The following is a 23,750-nucleotide window of genomic DNA, read 5'->3' on the forward strand; positions in this document are numbered from 1 at the left end:
CTTATGAAGTGGAATTACTTGCTTTTTTAAGCTTCTTGGGAGGCCATGGGAGTTCATGCTTATGTTGAATTACCATTACTGACAGCGTTCTTCCATTAGCAGTGTAGGCAATAATGAGGTATATAACAAAATCATCATTAATATTTTGGACTAACTTCACAAGATGACCATAAGCAAAGTCTTGGTCATCTCTTGTAGCTTAATATGAATTAGTAACTCTTTACCTGTCTCCCTGCAATGCATATTCTGCATCAAGCACAAGGAACAGTGGCTGAAATTTGAAGTGCAGCTCTTTAGACATTTATTCAAGATATGTCTGTTTCAAAGTGGGGTGGGCTGTTTCTAATATAATATCAAGAATATGCAACAATATTTTACACGGATTGTTTTATTTTATAAATTCTGCATTTATATCAGTGCCTGAAAAAGTATTTTTTACAACCTTGTACAACTTGATGTCACAACACAGTGCTGCTTGTTTTTTTATTAATTCATTTCCAGATAGTAGTGATTGATTTCCCTCAGATATCAAATGGAATTCAATGCAGCAAAACCTCATGCATCAGTGCTCCAAAATTACAGAATGGTTACTGTCAGCCCTAGCTTCCTAGAAAATGCAGAACTGTGTGTTACTTCTGGTGCACTTGATGTCATTTCCATTTTCCTCCACTGCTGAAGCCTGCAATCTATTCTTTAGTGTTCCATTGGTGCAGTGTTAAACAAAGATGTATAAGAAATATTCAGTAATATATATTTTTGTACTTTAAAGCTGTTAAAGAGTAGGTGTAGTAGGAAGTTGTTTGTGGGAGGGGAAATATATATGCTGGGAAACAATTGTTCTTTGAATTTCCAAGTCAAAATGTCATGAAAACTTCACTAACTCATTCTGCTGGACATTTTAAAAACTCAAAACTGTATGCTTTTTCCTTTGTGTGTGACTTTATGCATGTTCTGGAACTGGAGTGAAATAGTTAAGGAAACACACCACATTTCACTGAAAAACGCGTTATGACTTTTTATTGTAGACCAGGTAACACCTTTTCATAGGTAGGTCTCGCTTTGTTGGAGAATCCTCTTGTGAGAATGGATCAATTATTATTGGCTATCACTTTCTCCACCGGGATTGTGACATTGGGTACTGAACTGCTTGGTGTGTGTTAAGGTAGTGCTGGGGAACATGGATATCTTTGAGTTATTGGCAGAACTGAGTCAGCAAGAAAAAAAATACATACAGTTAAGCATAAACTGAAAAATTGAAATAATACTTTTTTTTTTTTTTAATTGAGAGAAACAAATATGGGTTATCTGACTTTTGACAACTGGTTGAGGATTACATCTGTTGCTTATGTCGGTGATCTAAATTCTTTATCTACTGAGTGAATTATGACCAGACAAAACTTTTCTGTTCAACAGTCATTTGGAACTGCTGATTCTAGAGATTCATCATCCCTTCTCCAGCACCAAGCACAGAGATTACTATTCCTCAGTCTGGTCTCCAGTCCAGCTAGACTTGTATTATGTTTCTGCTAATCATGGTGAGAAGAAAGCATGTGAAGATAAGATTGCCTGCAGGATTACCATTAGGGAATTGCCTCCCTGGCTGTGGAAGGTATGTGCGTACAGTCTCATTCTGTGTTAATGTAGAGGTGCTTAGGATGGTTTCTGAAAAGCCTAAATCCCTCTAGAATGGCATCTGTCTGTGAAGATAGGCCAGAAGAAGCAAAGGTGTTCTGCTTTCAACATGAATAACAGTATATTCGAACAACAGTACTTTGCGCTGTATTATTCAGGGGTTATTAGAACTTCTGTTTCATAAGAAACTGTTGTTAGTTTTTATTACTTTACTGATCTCCAGCAGATTTGGAAGAGAACCAAGTCTTTTGTTCAGAAAGATTGCCATTCATTCATTTTAGAGACTGCAAGTGTCTTCAGCTCTCTTTGTGTTTGCTTTAGCAAATCTTCTGGGGATAATAAGCAATTAGAGATTCATGAAGCCTTGGAGAAATATCAGGTCATGTTAAATGCTACTATTCAACTCTAGCTGAGAAGCAGTTCCTCTCAGTTGGGTGGGAAAATTGATACACCTGACTGCTTGTTTCTTCTGCTTTATAGGCTGCCAAATGCGAGGCAACAGGTTCTAGCTGTAGATCCCCGGGGCAGAGAGTCCTTAAATCCGTGGTGGGTACAACAAGCCGTGTACAGGAAATGCCTGTACCCAATGTGTAAATCACACAGAAAGCAGAGTATCTAGCTTGCCAGCTGAAGGGTAGTCATGTTTCTGGAATCCTGTGCCTACTTGAAACTCCATTAGGAACGCCTTCAGTACAAAACAAAGGACCCTTCTAATATTTTGGAGTCAATATTTTTAAGAAACTTGCTTTTTTTTTTTTCTTTTAAACATTCAACTGAAATACAGTCTTCTTACTGAAGGCATTAAAGGTAGGAAGTTATTCACACTGCACATGCAGTCTCTTCGGGGACAACAGATCTTGGACAAGACCGTGTACCATATACCATTTTTTTAAAAAACTGTAGGCTTTAGTCCGTGCAGCTGGTCAGATTTATTTTTTTCCCCACAGGGAAACATTTGACATACTTTGTCTTTACCTGTAAATAATCTGATAAATGACTATTGTATGTGGAAAAACACTGAACAGTTATGGACTCTATGCAGAATCACTGAAACCTTTCGAACTTCAGTGTGTCAATATAAAAAAAATGCTGAGAAACTCTGCTTTTATTTACCTTTTTCCCTTAAAATCTGGCACTCTTTGTCTTCTGACGGCTTCAGTTCACTCTGAAACCTCTGTGTTCTTTTATAATTGTGGCTGTAGGATTTCTGACTTACTATGAAACACATTAGTTAAGTTTTGGAAGAATTAAGAGTAAGGGAGAGAATAAAAGCAGATTTACTGTCGTTCCATGTGACTTGATTTCAACATCCTTTACAACACTGGTAAGTGTACTCACATCCATGAGTTGTTTGCTGGGCAACTTGGTATGTTATTTTTCAGAAGTAAATTGTAGTTTTTCTACCAAATAATATAGAAGAGAATACGAACAATTTTGACTGCTTTTTTGTACATGTAGGACATCAGCGAATTCAAAGAATTTGCTTGCCCAGTTCCTTGTATATGGATAATTGTAACAGGAGTGGTTTACCTTAAGCATGTTCTTCCTGCTGTGTGACAGATGGCAAAGCAAGAATGTGATCTTGGAAGATCATGTATGAGCGTGCTTAATTCTGTAGAAAGCTTGACCAATTGCGGCACTCTCATCTGTGCAGACCGGAGATTCTGTAGCAGTTTCAGATGTTTCATACACTACCAGCTTCTTTCTTGAGTACTTAAAGCCAAAATGAAGTCTTGATATCCATGGTGCCTTTTCACATGACATGGTATTACATTAATTTTATTGAACGGGTTATAAATTTATATAATATTTAATGTGATGCATACTTCCATATGAAAACGTATCATATTTGAGTAACCTGAATGACCGAGCATGTACATACTTTGGACAGTTGCAGTTCTGGCATATTCAGAAAAATGAGAAGGACTTATGGTTTTAATTGTTCCCTTGAAGGATGCTCTTACTTTGTATCATAATCTATTTAGGCCTCTGTTGAAAAACTAAGTTTAAAAGGGTTATATTTCACCTGAGCTGCCATCATTTGCAGCTTTGCACAGATAGTACCTTTGCAGTTTTTGCAAATGTGGGGGGTTGCCTGTGTGAGATGACAGGGACTTTCCTCCAGGTAGGCTCCTCTTAGCTACTCTTGCCGTGGATGTGTCTCAGATCTCAACCTCTAAGGTGTTACTAGGCTGTGTCATTTAACCTGGTCTGCATAAACCCAGAGACCTAACACTCAAGTCCTGGAGGCTAAAATGGGACTGGAACTAGCCTGTTCTAATACAAATGGGTGACAAGCTGAGACAGAAAATTATTTCAAAGGCTGGATTCTTGACACGCAAAGCCTTGTTGGCAGCTTTAGGCGTTAACTTATTTTCTACTACAAATTATGCATGGTCTCTCTATGGGCATTAGATAATCTTTACAGATGTAGACCAGAAGCTTAGTCACTGACATGCTCTCACCTTGATTAATATGCTTGGAAGCATCTAAGCAAAATGCATGATGGAATCTGTCACTTTTTAAACCATTTGTTCATATTATTTAAATAGTAATAGGTGTCATAATTCTGTTAAGCTAACAAAGTTCAACTACCATACTGATCAGGCCACAAGCCTGATAATCCTTAAGTCAGAGTTTCTAGACAACGCATTTCTCAATTTGGTCACTTACCAACTGTCATTTTGTTTCCAAAATCTGAATAAAATGTACCACTCAGTTTTCAAAATTGTTAGTGGAAACAACATATGTATAAAATTGTCTCTTAATTTTGTGATGAGTTACGTATCAAAGCTGTGTTTCCTCCCTGGTGTCTTGCCCCACTGTATTGCAGAAGCTGTCTTTTCGGCTGGGTGCAGTATTTGGAACATAAGCCAACGGATCAGGTCGGATCAAGTATCTGTAAAAAGAAATTATGACTCTTATTAAAAAGACTTGGCGTGAGCAAGGATAAAATAAGCACATAGAGTTGTAATGTTGAAATGATCTGAAGAAGCCTTATTTTGAAGGTCCTTAGTCTAGTTCCTGTTGGAGAAGTTGGACGCTTGAGTAACATCAGATGCTAATAATAAAGATTTTCACATTTCATCTGCCTAGACATCATCTGTATGTACAAGGCACAGCTAAGCCTTAATTTTGACTGACAGCTCCTTTGCCAGTACCTCTGTATTTCTTTAGGCATCTCCTTTATTCATTATGCCTTAAAGAAGGGATAAGCAGACCACAGAGACATTTTTAAAATAATTTTGTGAGAAAACAATGAATAATTCTTGTCTCTGTGGTCAATAAATAAAAAGTATGATGTTGATAATCTTGATGTAGGCTGACGGTCTGGAGACAGACCAGGACTAAGAGCTTCTAGGACATCTGAATACTTGAGGAAAATGCCTCATGAGTTTGAATCTAAACTTGAGATGTTTAAAATAACTGCTTTTCTTAGGATAACGATGGAAGAGCTTCCCATTAATTCATAAGTGTTAATTCTGAACTGTTTTCTCAGCTGTCCCAAGTGACAAACTATCTGATCTTGGAGAGCTTTTGGCCCTGATGCAGCAGCAGATTTGTGCTGCTGTAGAACTAACATTTCAGTGTTCTATCAATCAATCAATCAATGCTTTCCAGTGCCGCTGCACTCCCAAAGGAGCAGACAGCTCGATTCAATGCCAGTATCTTAAACTTGTCCAAAGATGGGAAGTGCTATTGAAGCTACTAAAAATTGTATTTCAAATCCTGGTTTTGACTGTTTTTGTTTTTTTTTTTTTTTGTTTTGTTTTTTTTTTTTAAAAATTAAATACTAGAAAATGACATGTGAAAGAATCCTTTCTCTCATATCCTCAAAAATCTTAGTTCTATATGTCTATCTAGCCCTTCCTTCTCATCATCCAAATGAAAATGCTTAAATGTACAAATAGAGACTATGTGCATGCTGTGTGGTGCTTTTAAAAATTTGCTGTATTACTTTGCAGTGGCCCTGAAGAAATTTTCTGTTTTTACAGGCCATGAACTTCTCCCATTCAGTTGTTGTGTTTTAACCTGAGCTAGCAATACAACCACGATAGCCGCTCGCTCCCCACTTCCCCAGACCCCCAAGAGAGGAGAGAATCAAAAGGGAAGAGAGAAACTTGGATTGAGATAAACACAGTTTAATAAAATAACAAAATACTAATACACTACTAGTAAATACACATATATATTTATATGTGTGTATATATATGTATAAAATAGAAATAAAAGATACTCAAGGCAATTCCTCATGAGCTCTGTCCACAACTGAGCAGCCAGTCTCAGCAAGCCACACCTGGTCCCACAGCTAATCCCAGAGAGAGAAAAGAGAGGAAAAAGGCAGAAAACAGCAAAAAGCCAAACTAACCATCCCACACCAAAAACTCCCCCGGCTCTGACAAAAAAGAGCAAAGAAGAAAAACAATGCACACAAGAGAAAGCGCTCAAGAGAGAGATAGCGGAAGAGCAAAAACTGGAAGGCCCTCACTTCTTAAATCTGGAGCATGATGCTAATGTGACGGAATACTCCTATTGATCAGTCTGGATGTCAGTCAAGCTCTGCCCCATCCATGCCCCACTTCCTCGATGCCTCACAACCATGGGCAGAGCGCTAAGAACATCCTTTGCTCTCAGACCAGAACAATTAAAAACACTAGCTCTGTGCTGGGATGTTATCTGCTTGTTCTCAAAGTAAGTCCAAATAATGAACCTTCTAGCTATGAAAAAGAAAGGTTTCTAACTGCATGAAGAAAATTAACCCATCTTCTGTCAGACTAGCACATCAGTATAATTAGTATGTTTTGCTTCACACTTAATTCTGAAAGACCCTGAAAAATTCTTCAAAGCAGCGTGAAATAAGTAAATCACAGCATCCCTTAAGTAAAAATGAACATACTGTTACAGCAATAAACCTCGATAAAATTGTAAGAAGCCTAAATATGTGATAAACAGCTGCTAGAGCCTCGAGGATTTATAACTGGCCAGGTGTCACAGATGCCAAATCTCAGTGGTCACCTTCCTCTCATAGGCATGTCCGTAACACTGTTGCATAAGCCATTCCTGCGTGTGATCTTTGGATGTCACTGCAGATTGCTGAACTCTGGAACTGACAATTGCAACTCTTGGATCTGAAACTGCCAATCTCACGTTTTTACAGGGCATCATCGGCATCAACCCCAGACCAAATAAGGAGAGTTCTAATCTCCAGAAAAAGAAAAAAATAAACAGAAAAAATTGCATATAGATATAGATATAGATACATATATATATATAGGAACAAACATCCAGTAGTGGAGTTTTGTGGTGGTTTTTTGCTGTGTGTGTTTTGTTTTCAGTTTGGTTTTGTTTGTTTGTTGTTTGTTTGCTTTGTTTGGGGGGTTGGTTTGTGGGGGTTTTGTGTGTGTGTTTGTTGTTGTTGTTTTAACTATTTTTTTTTTTTTAAATAAGGAAAGGGCCAGTGTTAGCAACAATACATGTACTAATTCTGGAATGAAGAATAAGGACCGTTATTGCAAGATCCATTTTCAAGTACTAAACTCTGATATAGAAAAGAACATAATGTTCTACTGAGACCCAAGATGTTAAATGTTTTGATACAAAAATCTCATGGCTATAAAATGAAAATGCTGTAATTCAGTACCTGTTTCTTAAGGCAAATAGGCTAGATAAAATATGGAGTTATTAAGGCAAAGTCTGAACATACTAAATACTTCAAATGTAGGCGCTTTTGTTTTAATTGTTCGACAAAAAGAGTGGGATCATTGTCCTTTAAGCTCCATCAGGTCACAATACAAAACATTAGCTTGCAAACCTAAGAAATGTAAAGACAAAAGAAAGATTTTTTGAGCAATCAACTGCTGTAAACGCTGCTTTGGGTGCAACCTGTCTCTAAAAGCTGAGAAAACTTCCTCATATGGTGGTTCAGGGTTGTATGTTACATAAGATACTTACAATTAATTACAAATATAATAGGATCATAGTGAATGTAGAACACTTAAAACTGTATAAGCATGTGAAATCAGAAAATGAAAGTTGCACCTATAGGACTTACAGTGAATGCAGATTTTGGCTTCTGTCACACATATGCTTAGAAATATATGGTTTGTATAAGAATAAACCATGTTGGCATAAAAGGGCAGCTAACAAGTGTGATGAAAGAGTAACCAGCTGGAGGAAGTCTGTGAAATGGAGAAGGGGAGGAAGAAAACCCCAGAAGACTAGTCTTCCAGCTGTCAGCAGGAAGGACAAATAGAAAAAGCCTTTTAATTGCTCTGGGATTTGTGACTAAGAGAACTGTACAAAGAGAACAACCTCTTCTTCCTTGACTCTGCACTAATAATCCCCCATTGCATGAAGGTGAAGTGGCTGCCTTGTAAAGAGGACTACAATCAGATAATGATCTGTGGTATTGAAGCATTAACAGTTATCCAGATACAAAGATCATGATCCTTGTGTCAAGTTTGAAAAACAAATAAAACAAACAAATCCAAGCTTAAGCTGAGACACAGGCCCACTCATGAAGCATCACGAAACCGAATGTACATCAAACTAGGTAACTAGGTGCATTTACAGGCTAAATATGTGTAGGTAGCACACTACAAGTTCAGTACTACTCCAAAATTGTGCAATAATGGATTGTTGAGTATCTTTGGTTTTGCCAAGAAAGAAAAATGGAATGCAGGATATCTAGGCAGATTAGGTAACAGTATGTGAATTTACTGTTTAAATATTAGTATATATCATACCATGGAGTTCCATAAAAATGAAAATAGTATTCCTAATAATTTCAGTAAGTTTTATAATAATTGCCTCTGCAGTGTGATACAGTTAATATTACGCTGTGCTTTTCGTATACTACAGTCCTACACAGCACTATGATGATTCTGTATCAGGAGGGCTAATAGTTCAAACAGTTTTTCTTCTTGTGAGCAAGCAGTAAGGTGGGTCAGCATTGATGTGGAACACCCTGCACAACTGGGCTATGTGGTTTCTTTGGTGTGGAGCAGATGGGGCATGTCAGTAGAGCACGGCAGAGGCAGAAATGGCCCAGGACCTTAACACAGCAATCACACTGGATTTCAATATGACAATACCAGATAGTTATCTAAAATTCTGGACTTTCAAAACTTTCTTGACAGGTCAAATCTGTGTTCACATTTATTTATTTTTTTTCCTTCTATTTAGTTTACAAAATTCCTGGAAAGCAAGTGAAAAGATTTCCTGTGTTAAGGCACTGCCATTTGTATTTGAACTATCTTAAGCATGAATTTGACATGATCTTCAGGGGTAGAATGCTGTTTATTTTTATGATTTTTGAATCCCATTTGAAAACACTGATTTCAAAGTGATGATCTTTCTATTACAACTGGGTAGCTAAATTATAGTCAAGATTTTAATAAGAATACATATTCTGTGAAGCTATCCAGTAGCGTGGTTAGATTATCTTTTAAATACACAGAGTAAAAGAAGGATGAAAGAACATGCAAGAGCATAACCAACGTGTATATTTATGTGTGCATTTTAAATATACACATATACACGTATAATTAGGTAACTATTTAACTAGAAGTCTTAATATTTTGGTGCATGGGAAGGTTTAGGGTTCTTTTCCAGCAGAAAATAATAAAATAAATTCTGGCAAAATGTACAAACAAGACACTTTGTAGATCTTGTGATTTTTCTTTGGATTTGTGCTTTAACTTACACTATATCATTCAGCTCTAATCTTGTATCTGGAGAAGGATTGATCAGGATGTAGGAAAGGGTGTTCTGATGATCATTCATTTCATCTAGAGGACCAAAAAATAAAAAATGAATCATATTTACAAACAATCTGAAAAGTATGATTTCCGAGAAACAAATGTGATACGAGATCATCTTTGGTTCACAGAGCTATCAAAAAGTGTCAGGTATCAAAGTGATTTCCAGTAAGTTTAGCAACTTCTTTTCAACTGTATGTGGACTGTAACTATCTGATAGAGCATCGTTTGAGTTAACAACTCTCCAAGTATCGGTTTTCTTTCTGAATGTTCTAAAAATGTTCTTTTGCATTTTTTTCAGTCAAAGCAATTCTGAATGCATCTCAGTTTAGTGCAATTTACCAATCTGTCATGTGGCTTATGTTAGTGTGTGGGAAGAAGGGAATTCCAGCCTCAGTTGGCACTGAGTTCAGGTGATAAGCAAGGTTAAAAGCGGGTGTACAGCATTATCATCTATTTCCAGATTTAGTAAACATAAACCTTTTTTCCCTTTCCTCACTCAACTAGTAAGCATTTTCCTTCTATCACCTGTGCCAATGGGTTGAAATGTGAATGCTGTATAAACAGAAGTCAGTGTTTATTTCTTGACTTTTAATTATTCTTCTAATGGTATGTTGCAAATGAAAGCTGACAGATTTTTCTTTTTTTTTTTTTTTTTTTTAAGGTTTTTGCCTAGTTGAGTCTTGCTACACTTTTGTAGGTGCCATTGCAGTGTTTTTCATACAGCTTTCTCTTGGCACTCTTCCTGGGGTGCTGCAGTCAGACTAGTTTTAATGTGATAAGACGAAAAAGGAGAGGCATTGCTTCTGTGTTATTTTCCCTCTTTAGCATTTTACAGAAAATTATTTCTCAGAGAACAGCCTCATTCTAGTTTCAATGCAATTCCGAAATATTTTGTTAATGAAGTATTCTTAATATACTGTCTGTAGGCTGTAAATGACTATATTGAGTATTTTCTAGTATGTATAACTTTTTTACATGCTTTGTACAACTTTGCACATATTTGCACCACTGTAAGTACTTCTGTCTAGAAAACAGTTAGATAAGCTCACACAGGCTCTTATATATACATTAATGTGACACCTTTTTAAAAATTGTAGGGAAAATCCAATATCCTTCATATATAAACTACTCCCCACCTTGACACATGTGTGAACTTCACAAAAGTTCTGTCTTCATCTATATTTCAACATGTTTATGGAAATATGGTGCAGTTGTTCAATGACAGGGGAATGTTTATATATTCGGCATACACAGATTGTATGTGCTAAATATAAATGTAACTGACATGCTGCCTTCTGAGCTTTCCATCTGAAAACAGGAATAGGTCATAATAGAACTAATTAAAAACACTCCATAAAAACACTCCAGGAAGTTTATCTCAGTGGAAAAATAAAAACCAAACTTTAAAAAAAAAAAAAAAAAAAAAGAAAACAAAACAAAACAACAACAAAAAAACCCAGCCAAACAAAAACCCCCCACATTATCATAAACTTAATATTTTGTTTATTTATGGCCCCCTCAGTTTTAAAAAATAAGTTCACCTTGCATAATATTAATGTTTATATTAAACTATTACAGTAATCATACCGTAACCTGCTGGAGAAAGGCCCAGATGCTTCATCCTGTTTTTCACAAGCTCAGCAAGCTCCTGTCTTTCTGACCTCCTGTAAAGGTTCATTCGTTGCTGGTTTATTTTTTCTGCTGTTTTACCCGAGTGTCTCGGTGCTCTTCTGCTCAGCCGTCGGGCCCACTGCATGCTTTTTCGTCGCAACAAGGGATGGTCAGACTGATCACTAGATGTTGAGTTACGATGATTACTACGATAACTAATCTGTTCTTTGGTGTCTCTAGTGTCTTCCCATTCTTCCACACTGATGGAGATTTGAGACTTGAAAGGAAAATGACAAGAGAGATTAAGGCAGCAATTAATTAGGAGAGGTTGCATAAAAGAACAAGCCATTTGATTCTTGGAATCTGTAAATCCTTAGCTTGAACTTTTTGAAACACTGGGATAAATTAGCTGAAGCCATAAATGAAGGTGATAAAGTTAAATATTTACTTAGGTGAGTATTCAGTTTCTGCAGTGCTCATTGAGAAAGGTGTGCAGAATGGCCCTTCCCTGTATGCAGAATGAAAAAATTAAACTGCTTAAAGACAAAGCAAAACCAAAGAAACCCAAACCGTCTTTCAAAAGCAGCACAAAATCGTGCGTATCACAGCCTGTCTGCGCCTGAGCTGCCCTGTGTTTTCCAGCAGCCAGGTCTCTGCAGGTGAGGACAGGAATGAAAGTCAGTATGTAGGCTGGGTCTGGGTAGTCGTGAAGTCTGCGTTGAATGCGAGCCACGAGTTAATGTGACCATATATGTGTCAGCAGAGGCAGACCTTCAGTGGGTTATTGGAATTCCATGCATTTGCTGATATGCCATTCACAATATTCTTTAAATAAATAGTTCCCATTCTTATGAGGACTTAAGAATGTTGTATTCTCTGTAACCAAATCTCCCAAAAAAAGTGTAGTAATCTAACATACCTCAGATGTGGTAAGCTTTTGAGATTCTGTCCTATAGACTCCAATTGGAATGTCTCCTGTAGAGGAACAAAGTTTCTGATATAGTCTGGCATATGTCCTAATCCATAGATCCTCTTCTGTGATTTTCATCTGAACAAATAATAATATGAAGGAGGACTTTTAACTCTTGAGGGCTTAATGCTTGTTCACTATACTACTCTTGAAAAAATTTTTAAACTAAACACTAGCTGGAAATGATTACATTGTAGTAGTATTGCACCTTTGCTCCACAACAAATCTGGAACTTCTATTGAGTTTGTAGACACTGTTTCTTTTGTTTTCTCCCTATTTGGGAGACATTGCAGTATGGTTCAGTATTATGAAAATACTTCTGTTCTTATTTTAAAATTACTTAAAAACATACATGGCATCTTTCATCCAGTCTTCATATCTGATTAAATTGTATTAAAAAATGAACTAGATATTGGCAGCAGTAAGAAACTGGTGATGAAGGGACTGAGAATGCACAAGTATTTTGAATGCAGCCAGATACCTGTTGACTAGACTGTGGACTGGTATCTGGGGAGAAGGGAGCAGGGGAAAAGTAATACACTAAGCATAAATGGCATAAGAAAGTCTTAAATTAATATCAAGTATTTCATTATTATTGCACTAGCTTCATTTCAAGATATGTGAGCCCTTTTCCAGAGATTCAACTGTCTTGCATTCACTTAACAATGCTTAAGTAATTGACCAACAAACTGATGATTGGATTCTTTTTTTGAGAACAACATCTTGTAATTCTTTATAATTTCCCAGAAGGCAACTGGTACATAACTTTTCTTTATCTGTTTGCCAGCTGGGGTGCAATGGGTGTGGGAGAAATCTGAAAGCTGGGTTTGATTTTTAATAACAAACAATTTTTATGATTTTATTTTTTATATGTGTATACATACATATAAAAATAGATATAAAATTCTGCATTAGAGAATATTGACATATATAATAGCAAGATGATTTTTCAGCTTTGTCACCTAAGCTAAAGTAATTTAATACATCTTATCTTTACATAAAATCGAGTTCTGCCCTTTATTGCCTATGATAGAAAAGGGTGTTGTGAAATAGCATTGTGTATGTGTTAGACAGGCTGTACAATATAGGTAGTGCTTCCTTGGTTTTGTATACTTAATTTTTAAAACTGGTTGCTGAACTGTCATTGCTATTTCATATAAAATGCACTTTACCTGTGTTTTCCTGTCTTTCCTATTCTCCATTGTCCTTTATAGAATATGTTTTCAGGGCAGGATGTTTTTTGCTATGAAACTAAAAATGGGTATGTCTTCTATCTAATGTGTGGCCTTTTTTGGACTTTACTGAGATAAAGTGCTGTACAAAGAAAGTAGAGGTATTTTGCAGGCAGTACAGAATTTTTCGGGTACTCTGTAACATTTTTTTAATAACTTACAGAACAAAGAAACCCAGATCCTGGTGTGGTATCAAGTCCCAGCAGAAGTCTTGTGATAGAAATCATATAATCTTTCACAAATGACTGCAAGATTTTTAACAGGAGAGACAGAAAAGAAAGAAAAAAGCTTTAATGAACAAATAAGTAGGTAACCATTAGCACCATCTGTGAATTTCAAAGAAATTGTACATCTGCATTCACGATCAATCTCTTTAAGCATCTTAATCATTGTAGAATTAGCTATCCCTTCCTTTGTGCTAAATCTACTTACATAAAGTAGGTTTTCTTATTTGGTTCTGCATATGAATTCAATTACGTACAGGATTCAAATAGACTAAGGCATAATAAGGCACTGTGAAAGCAAAGATGAACGTTAGATGTAAGATCCATGGAAGTAAGGTGTTAGCTTTACTAGGTGTGAAGTTATAATAATGAACTCTTGTGCAAAATAAATGCTGTTGTATGTTAGATGGAACTGCAGTACTGAGCAGTGGGTGATACTAAGGTGAGACTGCTCTTGTGTTAATTCAAATGTTGTTTTTTTTAAGGGTTGATCTGCCTTATCTGAGGTCAGCCTTGCTGCTCTGCTAACTAAAGTGTTTTGCTGATGGATTAAAAGGTAAAAATAAAGATAAATGTAGAAGTGTAGACTAAGATGGAACAGACAGTACATCAGCTAAAATGAGAGGTATTTCTACTTCTCATGAGTTGGGCTGCTGGAATCAGAAGGCCATGTGAGTGCTCTGCTAACTGTGGAGGGACTGTTCATTGCCACCTCTTTTTCGGTGTGGTAGGGTGGCATTCGAGGCAGGCTATCAGTCTTTTTTGGAACACAATTAGCTGTTTTGTCTTAATGCAGATATGGAGCTAGAAAATGGGTTTTAATAAAGAAATACCTTACAAAAGTGTTATATAAATCCTTCAGAGTTCTGTCATCTGAATTTGTTTAAACTCAGAAGCTAGACAGATTTACTTCAATACATAATGATTCAACTATTTTAATTTTCGTACTGGTAATCTTCCAGTTGTGATGGGGTAAATGCCAATGATCACATTCTTGAAAAGCACACATATTTTGTAACCTTATTAATTATCTTGGCTGCATCATTTATGCTATGGGATTATCATTAGATTACCAAATGTATTCAAAAGTATACACTAGACCAAGTTTTCATTTTTCAGTCAGTGTCCTAAAGATAACTCAAAGCTTTTGGACCAAAATAGGAAGCACCAGATGAACCCTGCTGTTTCCCATGTCATTTACTATGTTCCTTGCATGCAGAAGAAAACGACGTCATACAGAAAAGGGTATGACCATGAAAATGAACAGAAGAACTTGCTGTTACAGTATTTGTAACTTTGAATAAGAAAGATAATTCTAGGAAAAAAAAACAGTTCACCTGAGAAGTAGGAGTTCAAAGAAGGAATGTGTGGAAATTGAGTGAGAATTAGTGCAGGGTTTTTTTTTGTTTTAAACACTTTCTGGTGAATGGTTTTACTCTGTCAAGTCATAGCATGACTGATCATGCCTAGGAGCAAATATAAAATACTGAAGTTACTTATGTGCTGGCAGGAGTTGATGATGACAGATCTGTTTCTACCTAGGTGTCTTAATCTGCTTCTTAAAAAAAAATTCCGCATGTGATGTTGATATTCTGGGACGTGATTAAAAATATGTTTTATAAGCAAATGCATTAATTTCAAAAACATATATAATTTGCTAAATGGCTTTACATCTGTTGGCTTATCTGCTTTCAGTACCTGTTCATATACACTATTGTTTTGTATATTAATGACTTTTTTAGAAAAGCTTAGCTCTGGGAATTTTTCTGTTTATGTTGAATTTGCTTTCAGAGAATTTATTTGGAAGTAGAATTGAGATGAAAGAACACCTTTAATGCACTAAATACCAACTAAACTAATTTTCCTGAAAAAATATTTAGCACCTGAATACAAAAGCATCCACAGGCTACCTCTACACATAGGCAAAGCAGGTGGCTGCTTAGGTGAGCAGACTACATGGGTGACGGTGGTGTTGCTGCTTATTCTGCATAGCTAGATATTTGAAGGCTAGTGCTAGTGACAGAGGCTGCTGCTTGGGCACCCCAGTGTGTCAGGGTGTGCAGAAAGGTGATCATGGCTAAGGAGCGAGGGCAATATTCTCCTTTTTTTCCACCCTGAAATCAGCAACTTCTACCTTCATTTGTACTGACCACATATTGTCTGATATATTGTTCCTTCAGCTGTCTGAAGCCATTGCCCTTCCCTTATCCCCACTTACTGTCATCACTTCTTTTTCCATGAGGAGCTCTGTCCTGGATTCTTGGGCAACAAGGTTCAGCACTGCCTTGTCTTCCCCCGCTATATCTTTGTAACCACTGCATGTGTTTCTTTTTAGGGCTAGAACAGGTTACTTTAAGATAGGATGATTGGTCATGTGGTGGTCTAGTCAACATGAGTAAGAGGACAGGACACAATTAAGTAATAAAGGCCTCTATCAGCAAATGCAGATGACTGATAAATTACTCATGAAAGTAATTCTGTTGATTTTCATGGTTAGAGACACTACTTTGTGGGAATGGGCACTGCCTTTTTATTGCAGAGTAAAAGGGTTGTTAGTCTGTATAATCTGTATTTTGTCTAGGCCTTATCAAAACTTACCCCTGTGCCGGTGAACGAGTGTCCGTGTGCACACTCCAGTGTCTCTGTGCACATCCCCATTCACAAACAGTATTATACTGTTTAACAACAGAATTTGTGCAAGGACGAGGTGATTTTTGGGTTCATAACTGAGCTAGTACTGTTACGTGGAACATGCTCCATTATCTTTTACCTTTGTTCCTGGTACAGACATGCACATTAATGACTGGTACGTAGGAAAACAGGGTCATCTAACAACTCAGTACAATGAAATAGGTGTTAACAATGCATGTCTGTGTTAAAATAAGTCACATTATTGTTCATAGTACCTGATAAAGCAGTGTATCCAACATACTGATGCTGAAAACCCTGCCGGCAGCAAATGGCAGTCGAAACATAAATGCCAGATTAGATCCCTTCTCCCGCTCTTTCTGTTAAGGAATGAAAAATGAGAAAATACTTTTATTGCTGGATTTGGAAAGACTATAACAAAAACATCAAATTATTAGTTTTCTTATTAGTTTTATTTTGAAATGGAAGTTTGGAAGTTTATTCTCCCCACTTTTAAAAATTTATTTTATTGTATCATTCTATCTCTTATTACAGGCTTGTGTGGTTTTTTTTCTTCTTTCTTAAAAGAAATTTGTCAGAAACACAATCTTTACTTTGCCCTGAGGTTTGCTTTATTACTTGCAGATTTATTCAATTCCCAGGGACTGCTGTAGAAGCCAGAGTGCTCCAGCAGTTTTATTTCATGATAAGTGTGATGCCCAGCAGACACTTTTTGGATTAATGAGGAAGGAGATATAACTACTTAAATAATTTCTAGGAATGCAAATAAAAGATCATGGCACGAGTGCATCCTGTAGGACTTCACATACATAGACGACATTTTAAGACACAGCTATCATTAGATAGAGATCTTTACTTCACCCTGGCTCTTCCTATGTTTGTTGCTTTGTTCAAGTAATGAAGTTCAGAATTTTTACAGCTTCTTTCTAAGTAATAACAGGTGTACACACTTGTGGTTTTGAAAAGTTCTTAGTATATGCTTCCTCCATACAGGCCATTTCATTTGAAGTTAACTAATTTATTTCCTTTTGGGTTTGCATATTGTCAGACTACCAGAGAAAATATCTGTCCAGAGGGCAAGTACATAAGCTTTTAAGTTTATTTCTCTCTTTTCTATCCCCATCTATATTTGTATAAAATCCTTTTTAGGGTTCATTATCCTTTTAATGTTTCTAAATAAATACCTATTCCTTCAGAACAGTTAATTCTGGTATGAATAAGAAAGTACCAACTCCAGACTAACCTGAAGCCTTGTTTTGGCCACTCCATCAGTGACTGAAAGAGACCTAGGGCCCATCGTGATTTAATATGTTCTACTCAAATATAGACAGTAATAAGGGAACTGCCATGATAGGCTCCAACTGTTGTATACAAAAAATGCAAAGTTGCTTTAAGAAACACACAAGGATTTGGGGGGTGGGAGAGGCCTTGGAGGTCATGCTGAGAATATATAAAGGTGACAGAGGTAGTGGCTTATTACAGGGCACAATCAGTGCACTGCTAGTTTTGGCAAATGTCATTTTTGCCCATGTCAGATAAAAGACTGATCAGAAATCTGGGCATGGAAACCTATCTGCAGTACCTTTCTTGACATCAGGGAGTTTGGATCAATAACACTTCATCTCTAGAACGGTTTGCAATATTTTGGACTATGTGGTCTTAATTGATTCTGTTCTACCCTTTTTCCGGGAACAGATTCATTTTCTGTTGTTGATCTGGAACAGCTTTCTAAAACCTGCCAAATGTGTACGTTAATTATTTATACAGTTTCAGAATTGTAGCTGATTAAATCATTAGAGATCCATCTAAAATAAGAAACCAATTAAGAGGTACCAATTTATATAACCCATTACTGTCTGCTATTACTTAATGTTACATCAAATCTACTTAAAACATGAACAACATGAAAAACAAATGGAGGACAGCATGCTCTGTCCTTAATTGAAGGAGAAAAATGTTTGGCTTTGTGTGTATCACTGCAAATATATTGGGCTATCCCAGACAGATTTCTGCTGAACTAACAAGTACATGCTTATCCCTGCAGAATATATGAAATCATAGTGTTGGTTTGATTAAAAGACATGAGTTTAAACATATTTTACAATGATCACTTAAAGGTTTAGAATTTTTATCCTTCAGTTAAGACCTGAGATATTTAATTGCAAAATAAAAAAAATCATGGGAAACTAAAGCGTGAATGTTAGCCAAGATATTCTAAGACAAATGGAGAACATAACTTTTAAGTTTAGATCATGGGTATTTTGTTTTTCCTTTTCTCTATTGTATAAGGGCCGTTGCTTCCTCCTACATCAGTTCTGAGTTTGTGTTCAGATTTATTTATTTCTAAAATGAGGAAAGCTGCAGCTGCAACAGCAGATGGACTTCTCCCATTTGCATGTCTTTCTTCTGCAGCCCATTAGGTTGAAGTCAGTTTTGCACATGTGTTTCAGTGCTACCTGAAGACAACTTGCCCAACTTTTGTAGTCTTTCTCAAAATGAGGTGCTTAATGCAGAAATAACAATCAACTGTACATTTGACTGCATTAGATAATTTTTACTCGAGTTTTTAATGGCCTTTCATTTTGCATGAGGGAGTTCTGAAACATCGAATGAACTACAGCACCACCTGTGAAGTGCTCCCTGTAAATGTTAAGATGAAATGAGTGGGAAATATCACCAGCAGGCAACTTCAACAGCAATAGAGAAAATGTTCTTTCTTTAAGGTAATTTATCTACCTCTATTTTAGGATAGTGTAGTTTGGATAGGAAGTTAATTAACTGTTTAGCTTCCAACTGTATTGGCAACTTCACATTTGCACAATAAATTAATGAAGTTAGGGAAGAAATGAAACTATTTCTAGTGATTTCCAAAACCTTTGCTGGAAAAATGTAAAGCAAGAAAGAGAACTGAGATAAAAACCCTGGTTTCACTACATCGAAGCAGACTGCAGCCCATGGAGTATTCCAGAAGCAACTTTAGATACCACATACTGGGAAAGCTCTTACTATTGTTATCTCCCCTTATCACTAAACTATGCAGATCAAGGGAACATATTGAAAAAAAGTAAATTGTTGACAGCTATAGTACACCAAGGAACTAAGTTAGGTTGGAACATAGCCTTGAATTAGATTCCTGTGTAAGGAAGTGGGAGATGGCCTATAAAGATATGTTTGTATGAAAAGGCTGGTTTTTATTAAATATATATTAAAGTTATGTATGCGAATGTTATACAGTAAATACTGAAATATTTGAAATCCACAAAATCTCGGAAATCTACTCTACAGCTAGGAAACGGAAATTATATGCTAATTCTGTATAATGACAATGATTTCATCATGAATTCAATTTTTCTAATATATGCAAGATATCTGAGGTAAAGAGACTGGGAGGCTACATGAGAGAACCTAGCAGCAATAACTAGACTGATAGCAAGGGGAGAAAGAGATGACTGGAATGAAAGATCCCTGAACACTGGCACAGTGATATTATCTGTCTCACGCTCATAAACTCAGAAAAGGGCCTGAAAGACCACGAAGGTGATACTGTAAGGTTTGTGGGCTGCAGAGGTAGGTAGATCAGATCACCAGCTAAGATCTATGAAAAAGAGGCTTATCCTGGAATTTACCAAGTTAAACAGATGCACAAAATTAGTTTGTATCTTCCATCTAATATTTTAGTGATAGTATTTTGGACAAACAAATGAAATTAAACTTATATCTGTACAGCCTTCCTGTTCCATAGCTTGGAGATGCCAACACATGCACTAGTATATATAGAATATGAAGGTTTTATCTAGCATTTAAGTTGTGTTACTATCCTTATGATCATTAGGACTGCCCTTCGACAGAGAATAATTGCTGGTCTCAAATTGTCACAGTATTGCAAATACTCCATACAGATACATGGAAATGTATACAGAATATGGAATAATAGTGCCTTTAAAGTGAATCACAATAAAAAAAGGCATTATAATAAAACCTGTATATGTTTCAAGTGTTTAGTCAGTTACAATATTTTCCATATTAATTGCCTGTGGCAGCATCTTAGAAACCATATTCTCTAAATATTCAGATATCCAAAAATATTCAATTTTCCTTGAGCAAATTCTGTGTCTACCTCTGTCCAGAGGGTTGGTGGATTAATATTATGTTGTGAAGTGATGGAATGCAAATCAAATTCATTCTAATTCGGAAAAAATAATCTTTTACATTAGCTCTGCAACCATAGAACTATTTCACCATTTCCACTTGTTATAAAATCAGAAAGTGTTAAAATTATAACACTTAAATTGGGGGTTGGGGAGGCAAATCTCCTTACCTTTTCCAATTTGGATAGAGCAAGGGAATAGCAGTCTTTGGCTCTGAACTGCATGAATCTCATATTGGCTGGGTGAGTTAGTTCTGTGATAATGCTTAGGCTTGAGAACAACCTGTATTTTAAAAGAATGTAACAGTTACACCTCTGATTATAAAAATTCACAAATACGAGGCTCTACATGATGCTATATAGCTTGTGCTCTTGTTCATGCTTTTAGTGAAGTGCCTGAAACCTGTGGTGGTTTTTGGCATAAAGAAATGCTGGTATAATAGCAGAGGAAACTATCACAAAGAAGCAAACATACATTCAAAGGTTGAGCTTATAAAATATTTTAATGCTAGAAAGGAACCACTTAATTTCGTTACCAGAGATTTTATTGAATAACTTCTAAAATGACAAATGCAAACAACAAAAAATGCAAAACTATATAGCCTGCACTTGGTATCTGGTGTGTGTAAACTACTATTTTATTAGAAAATATTTTTATTATCATGTACTCTTTCCATTTTTTTTTCTGACTTCTGTTTTTATGCTCTATGTCCACAGACTGATCAATACAGATGAAAATTGATACTTCTTGAGAGTTCAGCAATTTAAATTGCTGAGAAAATCTGTGCTTATGTATGCTTACATTGTCACTTTTAAATATTTACATATACAAAACATGTATAAGTTAACACTAATCAAGGCTTCCAATAACAATAAAAGAGTGAAGAAAGTTTAACACTGATCTGGCTGAATTACATAGATTTTCATGAAGGAGACTAATGAGCCGCTCCCCATCCCTCAGGGCAACAAGAACTGGAAAGAAATTTATAGTTTATGATAATAAATATTAAACAATGTGAAATAGAACTCAGATTATTTATTTTCTCTACAGATCAGTATCAGAAAATGAGATGTGCATTTGTAGTCTGTTCCGCAGATCCTGAAAGTACTTATCTACATGTGACAAGAAATAATTGTAGTACTAATTATATCATTAATGAGCCTTCTGTTTAATTGAGATAAAAATTAAAGTGGTTTTCTTGAAAGCTGAATTTAGTAAGTTAGCGTCAAATGGAATGCAATGTACCTTTTTGCAAGTCTTTAGTCTTTTTCCCTCATTTTTGTAGGGAGGAACGTCACTGAAATGACAATTCAAGCAGAGCCTAAATGTGAGGAAACGTATGTAAAAACTATCTGTCAGTAAGTGTTAGTGTCATCTTATTGCAATAGTTTCCTAGGTGTGTTGATGTCCAAAGGTAGACTGGTAATGATCACACAATCCCAAACATGTTCTGATCATATGATGGTAGTAATGCCAGCCATCCTTATGTTAGCAGTTATCTTGTCCCCATGAGATCATATAAGGAAAAATGGACTTGGCAAACTGGCTGAGAATGTGAATCACTTAACAATGACCATTTGTGTGCACTGTAGTTTGAAAGGCATTGTGCATGCTTGGGAATTTCCACACCTTTTTAGCTCTTGCAGTCAGAATTTGATACAAACTGAGCGGTGCGGTATTGTTATACAAAGTCTACTTACGTCCTGCTAAAGATTAAGCCCCTAGGGAATTGAGTCTACACATATTGATTAAATACATGATAACCACACCCTTGAGATACAACTGTGGTATGTCTTCACTTTTATGCTGTTATAAAAATCTGTGAAGTGCTCATGTAAATTGAAAAAAACCCTGATAATATCACACTTGCAGGTATGAACTTGTACTTACTAAGTAGCTTAACAAATGTGTTAAAGTTCTGAGGAAGGAGAATAACTTTCCTCTGCATTAATTCTGTATCATATAATTGCTTAAGCTTCTACTAGCTGGAAATTTTCTTGTATTGCTGTACTAAGGGACAGGCATTCATGTTTGGAGACTAACAATATAACATGCAGAACTAAGAGCAACAGGAAATTATAAGCTGATCTGATGATAAAATATACACAACTTTCAGAAAAAAATGCAGGTTACTAGGTTTCTGTTAAAAATGGGTTTAGTTTATCAGCAAGATATGAAAACCGATTTATATTAGGAAATCAGTTTCAAACACGGTATTGGTAAAATTCATATTTTACTTTGAGTGCCTTTTGGCAGGATTAGGGAAAATGAGTTCACGGCAGTCAGGGCCAGATTGCTTCTTGCCCTGGGTGTAAGGCACACTGCCCACAAGCTTTCAGCACCAGAGCAGGCTACTCCTGTGCAAAGATCCCTCTTTTCTATCCCACTCTGGTAAAAGAGGACTGGATGGGGTAGAAGAAGCTGTAATCAGCCTGATGGAAGGAAGACTTGGGTTGCTGCTGAACTGGTATTTGGGAATCAGACAAGCAAAGTGTACATTTAGTTCTTTCCTGAACCAAAAAGGATAAACTAAGAAAACAATGTTATGCCTTCACAACACCCCATTTGATTTATCTATATGTTGCTGCTGACTGCTAGATAGCAGCCAAACTATTGACTTGTTAGGTGTGCTGCTGTCAAAGGGCTTCTTGAAGTACTTGAAACACAGCCTTCAAGACGTAAGCTCATCAAAACTTAAAAACAGGGCCTCCCAAACACCAGCATTTAAACCCATTAATTAACAGAAGGCGAGAGTAAATACAAACACTCCTTCTAGTACAGAATTAGTACCTGATGGAACCCACTCTTTTGCTAAAGTGGACTCACAACTGTCAAAAGGCACTCAATGGTTGGCTTTCATATTAAAAACTGAAAAGCATGGCTAGGACACAGTCCAAAACCAGTAATTTCTCCTTGTTCTTTCCCATCCAAAGGATTAAAGATTTCCTTTCTTAGTCAGTGTGATCATTTGAGTCACACTTCTTTACTCCTTTTAACTGTAATTAAGTCAGATAAGCTAGTTGTGTGTCACAGTTCTAATTGGTATGGCACAGTTTCTAGCCTTAAAGGTATAATAACCCTGTCATTATAAACAATGCATCTATCCTTAAAGTGTGTGTGGGGGGGCAACTCTTCTGGTAAAGCAAGATTACTAATTTATGTAATCAGGAAATAATGCCAGAGCAGGTATATGAGAATTGCTAAGCGAGGCCAGACAGTACTGCAGCACGCTTAGATCACCTCCTCGGGCTTGTCCACAACCCTTGATGATCTGCGTCAATCAAATCAATGAGGTTTAGGTTACCCTGTATCTTCTGATTTCACTTGGTGTGACTTAAGTGGAATCTTCTTCATTGATGTGTATTCGAGAACAGTATATATTAGCAAAACACCAGTGGTTTAAAATCCTTTAACGCTATGGTTTGTGTTAAATGCTGTTGTTCCCCACTATGTCCCACCCCTTTCTCATTAGTTTCTGATATTATTAGCTATTATTAAGTAACAAAAAAATCTTTAAACAT

The 23,750-nt window shown here is 36.3% G+C and overlaps 1 protein-coding gene across 4 annotated transcripts in view; it reads right to left on the reverse strand.

The window, feature by feature from the left end:
- Window positions 1–372: 372 nt before the first annotated feature.
- The window catches only part of KCNT2 (potassium sodium-activated channel subfamily T member 2), a 131,810-nt gene continuing 108,432 nt past the window's right edge, over window positions 373–23,750 (reverse strand). For all 4 annotated transcript variants that reach the window (XM_065072337.1, XM_065072335.1, XM_065072334.1 and 1 more), the window contains 7 exons: window positions 20,400–20,511; window positions 16,339–16,440; window positions 13,370–13,453; window positions 11,926–12,054; window positions 10,983–11,283; window positions 9,338–9,422; window positions 373–4,531 (listed from right to left, as the gene is read on the reverse strand). In XM_065072337.1, the coding sequence (XP_064928409.1) occupies window positions 4,420–4,531; window positions 9,338–9,422; window positions 10,983–11,283; window positions 11,926–12,054; window positions 13,370–13,453; window positions 16,339–16,440; window positions 20,400–20,511 (925 nt within the window). In that variant the 3' untranslated portion in view covers window positions 373–4,419. The remainder of the gene's footprint in view (window positions 4,532–9,337; window positions 9,423–10,982; window positions 11,284–11,925; window positions 12,055–13,369; window positions 13,454–16,338; window positions 16,441–20,399; window positions 20,512–23,750) is intronic.

Source organism: Columba livia, chromosome 8 (assembly GCF_036013475.1).
Source record: "Columba livia isolate bColLiv1 breed racing homer chromosome 8, bColLiv1.pat.W.v2, whole genome shotgun sequence".
Classification (NCBI taxonomy): Eukaryota; Metazoa; Chordata; class Aves; order Columbiformes; family Columbidae; genus Columba; species Columba livia.